Consider the following 14,778-nt stretch of genomic DNA (forward strand, 5'->3'; position numbering starts at 1 on the left):
ACCCGTACTCAGAATTCGTGCTCTGCGTTTAACCCATCCAAAGTGCACACACAGCAGTGAACACACACACACAGCAGTGAACACACACACACAGCAGTGAACACACACACACAGCAGTGAACACACACACACACACACAGCAGTGAACACACACACACACACACACAGCAGTGAACACACACACACACACACACAGCAGTGAACACACACACACACACACACAGCAGTGAACACACACACACACACACAGCAGTGAACACACACACACAGCAGTGAACACACACACACAGCAGTGAACACACACACACAGCAGTGAACACACACACACACACAGCAGTGAACACACACCTGGAGCAGTGGGCAGCCACTTATGCTGCGGCGCCCGGGGAGCAGTTGGGGGGTTCGGTGCCTTGCTCAAGGGCTTCTCAGTCGTGGTATTGCCGGCCCGAGACTCGAACCCACAACCTTAGGCTTAGTCAAACTTTCTAACCATTAGGCCACGACGTCCCCCCGTATATTAACTGTATCTCTATTTCATTAAAACTATCAGATGTAAATACATGACCGTGCAGTTCATCCTTAAGTGTCTGTTGTTTTTAGAAAATGGGAACAAATACATTACATTCATTCATCTTCTACCGCTTAGCCGAACTTCTCGGGTCACGGGGAGCCTGTGCCTATCTCAGGCGTCATCGGGCATCGAGGCAGGATACACCCTGGACGGAGTGCCAACCCATCACAGGGCACACACACACTCTCATTCACTCACACACACACACTCTCATTCACTCACACACACACACTACGGACAATTTTTCCAGAGATGCCAATCAACCTACAGTGCATGTCTTTGGACCGGGGGAGGAAACCAGAGTACCCGGAGGAAACCCCTGAGGCACGGGGAGAACATGCAAATTATATTAATTATATTCATTAATAACAAGAAACTATTCTTATAGCACACAATGTGGTACTCTGGTGCTACTGTGACTCTGATCAAAAGGCAAAACAGCGTTTGAATCATTTACTGTATGTTTATTACACAGTTTACATCATTTTCAAGTTTCTCTGCTTTAGAAATACTGTTTTTAATATGAGTCTAGATAAAAATGTTGTACCACGGAGAAGTTATTTTAAGCTGCATTTTTAAAAAGGGTGAAATTTCACTTTAATGCCCACCTTCAGTACAGTAATGTCCGGTGCTCGGGTTGTGCGCGCCCCTCATGACATCCTCTCTCTCTCTCTCTCTCTCTCTCTCTCTCTCTCTCACACACACACACACACACTTTCGCACAGCTGACAGCAGTCTGAAAGTCTTCACAAGCCAAAGTAGTTCAGTCGTAGAGCCGTAGGTTGGAGTTTACAGTTACAGCAGGTAAGAACATTTCTCTTCTGTTTACAATCATTTTTGATCAGCTTTATTTTATCTGACGTTTATTTTATTGTCGGATTTATCTTTTAAATAATGACCTTGTGGAAGTCAGCTGTAAGTCATGTGAAAGTTATTGTCTAGGTGTTTCTTTTTCTTCGGACGAAGTTTAATGCTTCTTTTTACGCACCGATTTTGGATGAGATTTTGGGGATAATCTGGTTTATTCTCAGACACGATCCAGGTGTCCGCCTATCAGTAATGAATTACAGATAGGGCACATTCCTGTGTGTGTGTGTGTGTGTGTGTGTGTGTGTGTGTGTGTGTGTGTGTGTGTGTGTGTGTGTGTGTGGTCTCATATTTACACGGATTAGGCAGTAAACAGGGATTACGCTTCATTTGCTGGCTATTTTACATCATAAAGCCTGGCGAACTTTTACTCTTTAATTTGCTGCTCATGCCATTTGTCCTCAAGCCTAATTTTTTTTGGAGCCTCTATGACAAAAAATACTCACAGTATTAGGTTTTTGGTTGTGTTAATCAAAGCTGGATATATTCACCTTTATTAAGTTTATTGTTTTAAATTCCCGACTAATCTGATTTCATTCCAGATGTTCATTCAAACTGTTAAGTAAAACTATTAGAGTTTTTTGTTGAAACGATCAGCTTTAGCACATTATGCTCCAGTCTTTGAACTCAGAACTCAAGTGTCCATGATGGATTAAAGTCTGGATGAATCACAGGTGTCAAATTCTGATGTGAGTCACTGTGGTCTTGTCTCTATCGGGACTGTTATAGGACTTACCTCATTTCTCACTGCAGGATAGTGTTACTCAGACAGTGACAGATATGTCACTGAGTGCCAGATAGGGGCCGCAGGGTAGTAAACATCTGACTCTTTCTCACACACACACACACACACACACACACACACACACACACACACACACACACACACACACACACACATTCGTGTCAGAAAGCTGATCAGAGAGGAATGCAAGAGCATGATCTTTTCCTATCTGTTCTGATAAACTGTATTTAACTTTATTTTGGGTGAATCAAAGATTGTTGCATTATTCGACACTATACATACACAATATACTATAAAATGATGTGGGTCTTTACAGGAGTGCTGTTACAAAGATTTACGTTACACCTACAGCATGTGTCACGCTTATCCAGAGCGGCTTACTTTTTTTAATCTCAGTTGTGAAGTGACGTGACGTACGGCTAAGTGCGGTGACCCGTACTCAGAATTCATTCTCCGCGTTTACCCATCCAATGTCCGCACACACACACACACTCACCCACACACTCACACATCGTGAACACACACCCGGAGCAGTGGGCAGCCATTTATGCTGCGGCACCCGGGGAGCAGTTGGGGGGGGGTTCGGTGCCTTGCTCAAAGGCACCTCAGTCGTGGCTGGCCCGAGACTCAAACCCACAACCTTAGGGTTAGGAGTCAGACTCTCTAACCATTAGGCTACGACTTCCCGGTTTTCACATATCCCAGGTTATGGGGTCAGAGCGCAGGGTCAGCCAACATCAATGTCTGATCTTATGACTGAACGAACACAAATCCACACAGACACACTCCGTGAGGTGGAAAGTCTTTACAGAAGACTGGAGCTTATTATAACAAAAAAGAGGGAGTAAATCTGGACTGGGATGTTCAACACGTACATATGGATGTGATGGTCAGGAGTCCAGTCTGTATACTTTTATATAACCCATACAGAGTATGTTGCCATGTAAATGGGACAGGATTGTGACCTTGTGGGAGAATCTCTTCATCTCCCTACATTTAGCCCAAAAGTTAATTACAAATGAATGCATTAATATCTCAATAGGGGGGGGGCACGGTGGCTTAGCACGTTCGCCTCATACCTCCAGGGTTGGGGGTTCGATTCCCGCCTCCGCCTTGTGTGTGTGGAGTTTGCATGTTCTCCCCGTGCCTCGGGGGTTTCCTCCGGGTACTCCGGTTTCCTCCCCCGGTCCAAAGACATGCATGGTAGGTTGATTGGCATTGCTGGAAAATTGTCCGTAGTGTGTGAGTGTGTGAGTGAATGAGAGTGTGTGTGTGTGTACCCTGCGATGGGTTGGCACTCCGTCCGTCCTTTGAATCTGGTTCCTCTCAAGGTTCCATCCTTTACCATCTAAGGGAGTTTTTCCTCATCACAGTCACCTGAGTCACCTCAGACTTGCTCATTGGTGATAAATACAAACACATTGTGAACTAAATCTATCTAATATTAATCTTGAATTTTGTCTCATATTAATCTTTATATTATTCTTTATATTAACCTTTTGTTCTATGTTCATGTTCTGTAAAGCCGCTCTGAGACGACGTCGATTGTAAAAAGCGCTATACAAATAAACATGAATTAAATCATTTATTAATGCACATAGTGCTAGTTGTACATATTCTTTGCATAGCAAGTTTTCTATTTTTGCCTTTGAGGGCTTCCTGTTGTGCCCAATAAAGTTCATGTGTCCTCTCATTTCTGTTGCCTTAGATCATACTGTTTATCTACGTTACGAAGCCCGTAGCATGTCTAAACTTTTTAACTCATTTTACTCTTAAGCTTTATTTTACTCTGATGCTTCTGAAGCTTCATGGGCAGGTCTGCTATGGGTTTCTGTTTTAAAAACATCATGTTCTCTCATTTTATGGTCCTGCGGCGTCTGCATGCCTTTCGTGGTCGTTTTTTTTTTTATTTACACATAAATCTTCTTTCATGATAGATATTTTTTCCCCCAGTCGTTTCACCTCTTAAGGTTCGGACCCTGAGGAAAACGTTCTAGATTTTCGCTAATTCTACTTTCAGTAATGAAATCATCTGTTGTAGGTAGGGCTGGGCGATAAAACGATAACGATATGTATCGCGATAGACACGTGATCGATATCGATAAAAAATGTGTTTATTTTTTTTATATTTTTTTATAAATTTTGTATATTTTTTATTCTGCGTCGGAAGTTTACAGGTTGCGAAGCAGGTTTGGTTGCATTAACAAAGGCGCTCACTCTCTGGTAAACTAGCAACGTAGGGAGTGACACACTAACAGCCAATCATGTAACGGTATCACGTTCGGTTGCGCCGTATCGTCGTCTCGTGCCGGTCTGCTGGATTCCTCTTCAGTTAACCGGTGACTGACGAGCAGAAAATGAGCCGCAGCGAGCGAGGAAATTGTAAATAAAAGAGGAAACGTCAGATCGCCGGTACGCCAGTTTTTTAGATTTGAGGTTTCCTGGTTGTTGACATTTCTGTCTTAATAACTGAAGGGGATTCTGATCAGAGGAAGGTTAAATTTAAAATAAAAATGCTTAAATGTAATATATTTTTCTCCTGGTCCTTATTTTAAATGGGTCATAAAAAATATCAATAATTATCGATATCGACCGATACGAAACACTGATATCGTGATACATTTATCAGCCGTATCGCCCAGCCCTACAGTAGTTGTAGGATTCTGTTTTTAAGGTTACTTAAAAGGGACAAAGACAGAATCTCTTTTTTAATGTAGTATAGGATAAACATTTGAAAAGAAAACGTGAAACTGTGTCTAGTTCATGGCTCAGCATGGTTCATTGTTTTCAGATCTCAACACAGAGATATTCAACATAAATCTTTGGTGTTTCCCAGGATGGTGGCTGACGAGGAAAAGACAAACTCTTGTGGAACGCTATGCCTTAAATACCTGCTGTTTACCTTTAATCTGCTTCTCTGGGTGAGTCATTATTTTATATCTTATCGACTTTAATTATAGGCAGGTCGTTGCCTAGGTCTTATTCCTGTCTCATGTCCTGTCTTAAGCCCTATTCGGACGGGATTAGTTTTACGTGTGGACGTGGAGTAATGCAATTTTACCTCAGGACGTCTGTAATATTAATTGGCCAATTCGCACGGGACAAGACATCTCAGTAAAACTAGCAGAAGGGGGAGGGGTAACTCGCTTTATGCACCACAGTAACCTCCTTGTCGTCATGTGCGTATGACGTTGCTTCTTGTTTCAAGCGCCTCCATGCTTGCAAACGCGCCAAAAACTACTTTTAAACAGGAAATGACAGAATTTTACCGTACATATTTACAGCGGGTCTATTCGGACGGGATCAGTATTACCTGAGGTAATTTTTTCCGGACCTTTTTACAGAAGGTAAAAGTCGCCGTAATCTTTACTGACATTGTCCGTAATGATTACCGAGATGGCACATTCGGACGGGACTAAAATCACCAAGAAGCTCTGGTAATAATTACTTTACCCCCCACGTCCCCACGTAAAACTAATCCCGTCCGAATAGGGCTATTGGCACTGGATCCACGGTAGAAGCTATAAGAATTCAATCTGCTTTAAACCTCTTGTTCTTTCTCAGTTGTCTGGAGGTACCGTGATGGCTGTGGGACTCTGGACTCTAGTGGATAAGAGCGACTACATTAGTCTTCTGTCCTCCAGTACATATTCAATCGCTGCCTACATTCTGATCGCAGCCGGAGCTGTTGTCATGCTCACCGGAATCCTCGGCTGCTGCGCCACCATTAACGAGAATAAAAGACTTTTGATAGTGGTGAGTTAAAAGCATAATGTAGGCATTTATGGGCATGCTGCATAAATTACCATTGGCATTAGGCTTTTTTAGAAGTTTAGATGTTAGATAAAAACTGAGACACTGCTGTGAAATAATCTTAGTTCCTCATCGGAGACTAAGAACATGATGACTGTTATGTGCCGTGTGATATGTCATGTGACAAGGCAGTTAAAACACAAGGCCTTTTGGCAAAACAGCACAAAAACTGCCCTCGATCCTGACAACCAAAAATGTTTTTGGAAAAGTTTTAGATGAGTTGCCACAACACTCCCTTGGTTAACATCCCAAGAATCTGTAGGGACGGATTTGGCCTTTAGATTTTAGATTAATATGCTGGTGGAAAATTCAAACTCTAGGCTACTGTATGCTGTTTATGCATCTGTGAGTGTTTTCTAATCGCACGATTATAAAGGTATTGTTGTGAAAATTTTAATCGAAGCGGTGTGTTTATTTAAGACCCGTGTGGGAGACTGAGTCATAGTTGAGGAATGCTGGGCAGGGGTGAGGGGGATGCGTGCCAGGAGCGAATGGGAGACGAGTGAATTAGTAAGAAACTCCAAACAGGAAGGGAGTGTAGGGAGGTGTGTTATGTCAAAACTTTAGTCCGTATTAAAGGTGCGGTCTCCGATTTTTAAAAGCCAATGTCGACATATAAAATCACCAAAACAAACACGCCCCTGACCGGAACGGGTCCCACCCCTGTATCGATAGCTCCGCCCACAAATACATACGTAACCCAGGTGACTAACAGAAAGAAACGTGTCTTTATCATAGCTGAAGGGAAGAACAATACGATTGTAGATAAACAAACAAGCAAAAATGCCACACAAGCATAATGATGTAAAGGACAAAGGCATATATTAGTTCTGTGTAACAAAGCAAAACCAACGTTACTCACCTATCGAGAAGGAAAAAAGCGCCTCGGCGTCTTAAGTAAAGTCGGCCACATATTCACAGGTCGGAGTTTCCCGAGTCGATAACTCCTGAGCTAAACGCTGTTACTACACAAAACGCGGTTGTAGCTGCCTCTCTACATTACTACGATAGAAAAGAGGTGTTATTTGTGTAGTAACAGCGTTTAGCTCAGGAGTTATTGACTCGGGAAACTCCAACCTGTGAATATGTGGCCGACTTCCTGCTCCTTCAGTTCTCTCCAGCGCTGGAAAGCTGATCCTATATTAACACGTCCTACTTCTTGTCCTTATCGTAAGTCTTTCTTCTCTTTCTTTCTTTGTTTTTATCCTCCATGTCGATGTTAAAACCGCTTTCAGCTAACGTCACACACGCGCACTGAACACTCCCTCCGCCCATATCGACAAGACACGCCCCTTTCTGCTCATTGGCTACACGTCTGTTTGTTTTGCTTTGATTTTTGTTTATTATTCGGCCCGACTCGGTTTTCTGAAGCATTTCTCAAAAATCTGAGACCCCACCTTTAATGTTTGTCCTGTATGGAGAACTTTGGTAACGTTCTCTTTCGTTTTCTAACATTTGTCACCATCAAAATAAAGTGTGTATCTACCGTGGTGTTACATATTACCTAGTTTCTTAATCTTTTAGCAGTTTTTTGTTTTCATTTAGTTTATATAATACTTTCTACAATTTTTAGACTTTTCTGACATTCCTTTTGCTTTAGTTCTCTGTACTGCTGGTGTTGATCTTCCTGCTGGAGATCACTGCTGGAGCTCTGGCCTATTGGTATTATCAAGCGGTAAGCAGTTCATCCTTGTATTCTGTTTGATTCCGTACGATTCATCTCCAGTTAGGAAGCTCTCACTCAACCTGTGCTCATGTTCATTTCACACAGCTGTGCTTCTTATTATGTCGCTTTGTAGACGCCAACGTTCTGTTTTCCTATTTAAGCTTAGACAAAAATTTATCAACAGTAACTCCTCCTAGGACTTTCGAGCCACATGAACCAAATTCGGATATGTTGTAGAACCTGGTCTGAAGTTTGTTGCTATTACTTTTATAAGCGATCCGAGTACCGGTACTTCCGGTACCGGGTCTCAAAATGGCCTTTTTTCCCCATAGACTCCCATTATAAAGTTTGGAGGTTTATAACTCTGCAAGCTTTCGAACTCTCTACACTAAACTCGACCAGATCCTTTAGGGTGAGACTCTGAACAAAGGTTTAAATTGGTGTACCGACTGGCCTTCCGGTTGTCCCACAGCCCCGCCCAAAAAATATGGAAAATCAAAAAACTTTTTACAACATGGACATGTGACATATCAAAACACTCAGATCAATGAGGGGAATTGCGTCACAGGTTTTCGGATGACGTCACATGCTCGTCTCCACTTGCCTCCAAATGTTTTGGCACTCTAGCGTTCCACTAGATTTCACAAGTTTTATGTAGACTTGCCTCCAAAAGTAACACTGACCCTTATGTCCACTCGCATCCAAAAAGCACAGAATACTTGCCTCGTCAAAGCCGACATCAAAGTTTGTCGTGACGAACTTTACAAATCTGTTTTTTTGTGCTAGGTTTCTGAACTTTATCTTTCCGATAAACGGTTAAAAATCTACATCTTCTAGGCCAGGAGTGCACAGGATTTGGAGGTCCAGAGTCCAGCACAGTTCAGTGATTTCAATGGTCTAACACAGATTTTATAAAAGAGCTGAATCGGGTGTTGACCGAATTGTGCTAAACTCCAGGGTTCAAGAACTGAAAGCTCTTGAAAACGGTTCTAGGTGCATTTAAATACTACCTGAGGATTTCATTCATTTGATTCATTTATAAAGGTAAAATTGGGAAATTGGGACATTTCAGTAGGTCAGGAAGCTTAGTGTGTGCACGAGGTTGCTGTTTTATGGTGCATTAATTGATGATTGACCGACGTTTCCGAATGCGATCGTCTCTCACGTTACTTAACATTTGTTTAACCGTCGAAATCCTCACGTTCGTTAATTCTATAACTTTGGTAAATGAACTCATAACCGATCGTATTATTGTCAAAAGATTAAACTGTTTTAGGGTTTTGACATAAAGCACATACGTGGATTCATAGACAAGAGTAGTTCACAACCACATAAACATTCTGTGCAAAGTTCTGTTTGTGGTTCACTGGTCCCTTATTGTTAGCATGTAAAAATGGTTAGCACGTTCGCCTCACACCTCCAGTGTCGTGTTTTTTTTTTCCCGTCTCCGCCTCGTGTGTGTGGAGTTTGCATGTTCTCCCCGTGCCTCGGGGGTTTCCTCCGGGTACTCCGGTTTCCTCCCCCGGTCCAAAGACATGCATGGTAGGTTGATTGGCATCTCTGGAAAATTGTCCGTAGTGTGTGAGTGTGTGTGTGAATAAGAGAGTGTGTGTGTGCCCTGTGATGGGTTGGCACTCCGTCCAGGGTGTATCCTGCCTCGATGCCCGATGACGCCTGAGATAGGCAAAGGCTCCCCGTGACCCGAGAAGTTCGGATAAGCGGTAGAAAATGAATGGATGTCACATGATTAACATCAATATTAACAGCACTCCCTTATTAATGAAGTCATCAGTTATGGATGCATGCTATGCACTTGGACCTCGTGTGTCTGCATGCCTTCTTTTGAGTGTTTTTCCCTGTTTATAAACCCTTTTTCTTTCCTCCTCTCCATATTCTTCCTGCAGTGTTTTCCTTTCTGCTATAAGGTAAACCCTAGCACACCGTCTCCCTCTGTATCACACTTTACTCATCCACCGTACTTCTCACATCTGTTCTACACTGAATATAAAATCAATGCCTTATAAACATTTTAAAGAATTGTTGGTTTTTTATATTTGGCTCAGTGGCTTTGGTTATTTCTGTCCAGCTGAATGATGAGCTGAGTGCAGACCTGAAAGAAACCATGGTGCAGAAGTACCAGCAGCCGGATCAAGATCACATCACCAGAGCTGTGGACAAACTCCAATATGAGGTTTTATATTCCACATAAAGCAAATCTAAAAATAATGAAAATTAGGTAGTGAGGCACGGTGGCTTAGTGGTTAGCACGTTCGCCTCACACCTCCAGGGTTGTGGGTTCGAATCCTGTCTCCGCCTTGTGTGTGTGGAGTTTGCATGTTCTCCCCGTGCCTCGGGGGTTTCCTCCGGGTACTCCGGTTGATTGGCATCTCTGGAAAATTGTCCATAGTGTGTGAGTGAACGAGAGTGTGTGTGTGCCCTGTGATGGGTTGGCACTCCGTCCAGGGTGTATCCTGCCTCGATGCCTGATGACGCCTGAGATAGGCACAGGCTCCCCGTGACCCGAGGTAGTTCGGATAAGCGGTAGTGAATGAATGAAAATGAGGTAAATGTTTCATATCTAGCCTTGTGGTTATTTAGAAATGAAACACCTTGAGGTCTTAAATATTTGTTTATGAATCAGATTCTCAGCTCTCTTGGTAAGAAGCAGAAAAGCATGAGACACGATGATCCGTCAGAGGATTTAATTATATTAAGCTTGTTTCTTGTCAAATGTTGTCAAAATAGCGCACTGAATTGTCCTTGTTTTCCCGCGCTCTCTGTGTACTGCGGAACAGCTGAAGTGCTGTGGCAGTTACAGCTCGGCAGATTGGCGGGACGGAGCCTGGATACGCACGTTTGCTGACACACGGATTGTGCCTGACAGCTGCTGTAAGACTCCTACTGCTGGCTGTGGAGCGAGAGACCACCCATCCAATATCTACAAAGTAGAGGTACGGCTTATACAGAGCTCTGTCTTCAACAACGGGGTCAGAAAGGTTTTTCCACTAATAACACAAAGGGTTTTATTCTGCTTATTCCACAACAGTTTGCCACTCTTGCGCCTATTTATTCACTTACACTCTTATATTTATACACTTGTGCACTTACACATATTTATTTGTTAAAGATCTACACGTAATAAGTGACAAGTGACGTGACGTACGGCTAAGTACGGTGACCCGTACTCAGAATTCATGCTCTGCGTTTATTAACCCATCCAAAGTGCACACACACACAGCAGTGAACACACACACACACACACCGTGAACACACACCCGGAGCAGTGGGCAGCCATTTATGCTGCGGCGCCTGGGGTGCAGTTGGGGGGGTTCGATGCCTTGCTCAAGGGCACCTCAGTCATGGTATTGCCTGCACGAGACTCGAACCCACAACCTTAGGGTTAGGAGTCAGACTCTCTAACCATTAGGCCACGACTAATAGGTTTTATCCATCTATGGTTACAATTAATGTTGTGGTACATCCACAAAACAAGTTAGTTCGAGTACGATGGAGGTCAAATATGGATGGATGTTAGACATTTACAGCATTTAGCAGACGCCCTTAATCCAGAGCAACTTACATTTATCTTATTTATACAGCTGAGCAATTGAAGCTTATGGGCCTTGCTCAGGGGCCCAGGAGTGACAGCTTGGTGGCCCTGGGATTCAAACTCATGACCTTCCGATCAGTAGTCCAACACCTTAACACCTGTTTTTTTCTTGCACAGGGTGGATGCATTTCTAAATTAGAGGAGTTTCTTTATCAGCACTTGCTGATTTTAGGTGGTGTTGGTGTCGGGATTGCATTCCTACAGGTAAGAAATGATAACTTTTCCAAATCGATTTGTGCTTTTGATATAGATAATTCTGTTTGCCAACGATGTGATTTTGGTTTCTTTTGAAGGTTTTTGGAATGCTCTTCACATGCTGTCTGTATCGGAGTTTAAAAGAAGAGCCTTACTGAAGATCGTGCATCTAGTACTCAAACACTATATACAGTATACATACATATATATTTATACACGGTTCTCACACATTTTACTTCTGCTTTTACCTTCACCTTCTGCTGCTATGCAATGTAAATATTTTGTGTTAAGTGGTGAAGGACAGCAGACCATAACAAAATACTTTGGCTGCAGGGCAGTCAGTTGTGTGACCGATGAAGAACCAGTTCGTTTTATAATACCGGTTCTTCATATAATATTGACTGACTCAGCCTTGAAGTGTGTGATAGCCATCGGATGAGACGTAATCATTGCATCAGCTACAATACTTCACATAGTGCAATTCCTGAAATTAAATATAAATCCATCTTAGTCTGTCCAGCTACCAGCATTATAAAAAACACAGGCCAAACCTTGGTAAGCCATATTTGCCATCTGATGGTAAGCTATTTTTTCCCCCAGCTTCCTTATTACTTGACTACATTACTGAATGCATCAGATTTTAGATGTTCTACTTGCTGTAGCTACTGTTGTGTTCTTTTCTCACAGACAACTTGTTTATGAGGGGGGGCACGGTGGCTTAGTGGTTAGCACGTTCGCCTCACACCTCCAGGGTCGGGGGGTCGATTTCCACCTCTGCCTTGTGTGTGTGGAGTTTGCATGTTCTCCCCGTTCCTCGGGGGTTTCCTCCGGGTACTCCGGTTTCCTCCCCCGGTCCAAAGACATGCATGGTAGGTTGATTGGCATCTCTGGAAAATTGTCCGTAGTGTGTGAGTGTGTGAGTGAATGAGAGTGTGTGTGTGCCCTGTGATGGGTTGGCACTCCGTCCAGGGTGTATCCTGCCTCGATGCCCGATGACGCCTGAGATAGGCACAGGCTCCCCGTGACCCGAGGTAGTTCGGATAAGCGGTAGAAAATGAATGAATAAACTTGTTTATGATGTTGTATTACTTACCAAGCCTGACTGGTTCGGCCTGTGTTTCGGTACCTGGTACCAAACTGAGATGATTTCTATAGCAGGATACGTTTCTAAGAGTGAGCAGGCATTGCACACCACATATTTAAGTAAAGAGTTAACATTAACCTTCCATTCAAGGATATTGCTTTGCTTTACTTCTACTCAAATCTGTTTAAAATGCAATTGAACTGGATTGTGTACTGTATAACCACATCACACATGTAAGCTTGGATTGTATCATCATGTTATAATGTTATATATATATGAAAGCTTTTGTTAAGTGAATATATATTTTAATTATATATTGTGAAATAACATTATGGAGTACACGCTTCAGTTTTTTTCAATTTATCAAAACATGTTACACCGCTAGCATGTTTGCCTCACACCTCCAGGGTTGTGGGTTCGATTCCCGCCTCCACCTTGTGTGTGTGGAGTTTGCATGTTCTCCCAGTGCCTCGGGCTTTTCCTCCGGGTACTCCGGTTTCCTCCCCCGGTCCAAAGACATGCATGGTAGGTTGATTGGCATCTCTGGATAATTGTCCGTAGTGTGTGAGTGTGTGAGTGAATGAGAGAGAGAGTGTGTGTGTGTGTGTGTGTGTGTGTGTGTGTGTGTGTGTGTGTGTGTGCCCTGTGATGGGTTGGCACTCCGTCCAGGGTGTATCCTGCCTCGATGCACGATGACGCCTGAGATAGGCACAGGCTCCCCGTGACCCGAGAAGTTCGGATAAGCGGTAGGAAATGACTTAAAATGAATGAATGAATGTTACACCGCAGCGCCACCTGGTGGCTCCGGGATTTATTACAGCTACTTAGAGTAGGACAACATCCGCAAAAAGCGTCCAGTGTTTCACGCTTCGTTTTTAGTGCATTGTTCGTGTTTTTATAGCTCACTGAATTCCCCAGAACAAAGAGTAAAGACGCGTTATTTAAGAGCTTATGTCTCTGCTTCCTTTTTTTGTGTATGGAAGCGGAACTAAATCTATGACACCAGTTTCAAGACGGAACATTTAGTAAGCGGGACAATGTTTACAAGCCTGTAATGATCGGTATTATGTTTAAGGATATGAATAAAGCTTGGTTTGGGTTTTTACTTTCTCTTTTATTAATGTAGCCTATAGACTCAACATCGGCTGTTGAGAAGTCGTGAGTAAGTGTTTGTTTTACAGCAGTGAAGACTGTAAACATTACAATGACATCTAAACCCACGTGTCTTATTGTGGTCAGTGCGACACTTCAAGGTGGGTGACGTTTAATGTCCTGGTGTTAATTCAGCTCTATGTACCTTAACATCAGTAGCTCAGTGTGTTTGTGTTTACAGGAGTGTCAGCTCGTTCCTTCCAGCAGTGTTTCTCTCTCTGTAGCCCTGTGTTTAACATACAAACAGCTTCACCTGGGGTGAGAAAACACTGCAACTGGTCACTACACATCGTCTAACACCTAACCGAATGGAGTTCATGTGTATTTCTGTTCATAAATACTTCTTATTGTTGTCTCTCACAGGGCAAAACTATTGACTTCGTCGGGATTGATGACATCTGTGCTGGATGGGTTCAGGATTTCAGTGTGAAACCTTACTCCACTCCAGCAAAACTGGAATCTATTGATGGTCAAACTTTAAACGATTTTACTGTTTTTATCACCGATAAACCTTTAAAACAGTTAAACACTTCACCATATTTCAATATTATGAGCTTTTCGGGACATAATAGCACTGAATTCCATGTCAGTTCTATGTAGCTACTAGTACAACGTTCACCAGGCTGTGTGTGTATTGTACAAGCACCGACTTGTGTGTGTTGCCCTGCAGGTGCCCGATACCAGGCTCTCCTGATCCCAGACTGCCCAGGAGCTCTAAAGGATCTCGCTCACAGTGGCTCACTGGCACGCATCCTCACACACTTCAGCTCTCACAAGAGTAAGACACACTGTTGGACACTACAAACTCTATTAAACGTAGTGCAACATGATTTTTGGGAATCTGGGACACAAAGAATGGCCAGTCATTTTAGCATGGCAGAAATTGTGTGCATGTGTGTGTTTGTACATTTTGTATTGTCTTGTAACTTTTTGTCTGCACTGTCTTGTCTGTCTTGTCCTGCACTGCTTGCACCAGGTTCCACAGTTGCACTTTATGTATCTAGGACTACATACTAAATCCTTAGCTCTGTCTTTGTTTTATGTAGCACCATGATCCTGGAGAAACGTTGTCTCA

At 43.0% G+C, this 14,778-nt stretch overlaps 2 protein-coding genes across 5 annotated transcripts in view; both read left to right on the forward strand.

The window, feature by feature from the left end:
- Positions 1–1,225: 1,225 nt before the first annotated feature.
- cd151 (CD151 molecule) lies at positions 1,226–12,880 on the forward strand. Of its 4 annotated transcripts, none has more exons than XM_047820131.1 (9): positions 1,226–1,375; positions 5,020–5,104; positions 5,748–5,939; positions 7,597–7,671; positions 9,567–9,587; positions 9,749–9,853; positions 10,458–10,613; positions 11,390–11,476; positions 11,566–12,880. In XM_047820131.1, the coding sequence occupies exons 2-9, from the start codon at positions 5,021–5,023 to the stop codon at positions 11,623–11,625; spliced, it is 780 nt and encodes a 259-aa protein (XP_047676087.1). In that variant the 5' UTR covers positions 1,226–1,375; position 5,020; the 3' UTR covers positions 11,626–12,880. The 4 variants fall into 4 exon arrangements, with proteins under 4 accessions (XP_047676087.1, XP_047676089.1, XP_047676088.1 ...); XM_047820132.1 differs by having other exon boundaries at positions 1,264–1,375; positions 4,975–5,104; XM_047820133.1 differs by lacking the exon at positions 9,567–9,587 and having other exon boundaries at positions 1,227–1,375.
- A 351-nt stretch (positions 12,881–13,231) lies between these two features.
- The window catches only part of gatd1 (glutamine amidotransferase class 1 domain containing 1), a 3,007-nt gene continuing 1,460 nt past the window's right edge, over positions 13,232–14,778 (forward strand). The window contains exons 1-4 of the mRNA XM_027140837.2: positions 13,232–13,804; positions 13,885–13,961; positions 14,067–14,172; positions 14,374–14,481. Coding sequence (XP_026996638.1) covers positions 13,756–13,804; positions 13,885–13,961; positions 14,067–14,172; positions 14,374–14,481 — 340 coding nt within the window. The 5' untranslated portion in view covers positions 13,232–13,755. The remainder of the gene's footprint in view (positions 13,805–13,884; positions 13,962–14,066; positions 14,173–14,373; positions 14,482–14,778) is intronic.

The sequence above is a fragment of the Tachysurus fulvidraco genome, chromosome 10 (assembly GCF_022655615.1).
Source record: "Tachysurus fulvidraco isolate hzauxx_2018 chromosome 10, HZAU_PFXX_2.0, whole genome shotgun sequence".
Classification (NCBI taxonomy): domain Eukaryota; kingdom Metazoa; phylum Chordata; class Actinopteri; order Siluriformes; family Bagridae; genus Tachysurus; species Tachysurus fulvidraco.

What these genes read in the sequence shown, in the direction of transcription:
- cd151 (XM_047820131.1), top strand. Translation starts at nt 5,021, where the DNA reads ATGGTGGCTGACGAGGAAAAGACAAACTCTTGTGGAACGCTATGCCTT. An exon ending in ATAAAAGACTTTTGATAGTG is followed by an intron (nt 5,940 to 7,596) that starts GTGAGTTAAAAG and finishes CTTTTGCTTTAG; the next exon opens with TTCTCTGTACTGCTGGTGTT. An exon ending in TCGGGATTGCATTCCTACAG is followed by an intron (nt 11,477 to 11,565) that starts GTAAGAAATGAT and finishes TTTCTTTTGAAG; the next exon opens with GTTTTTGGAATGCTCTTCAC.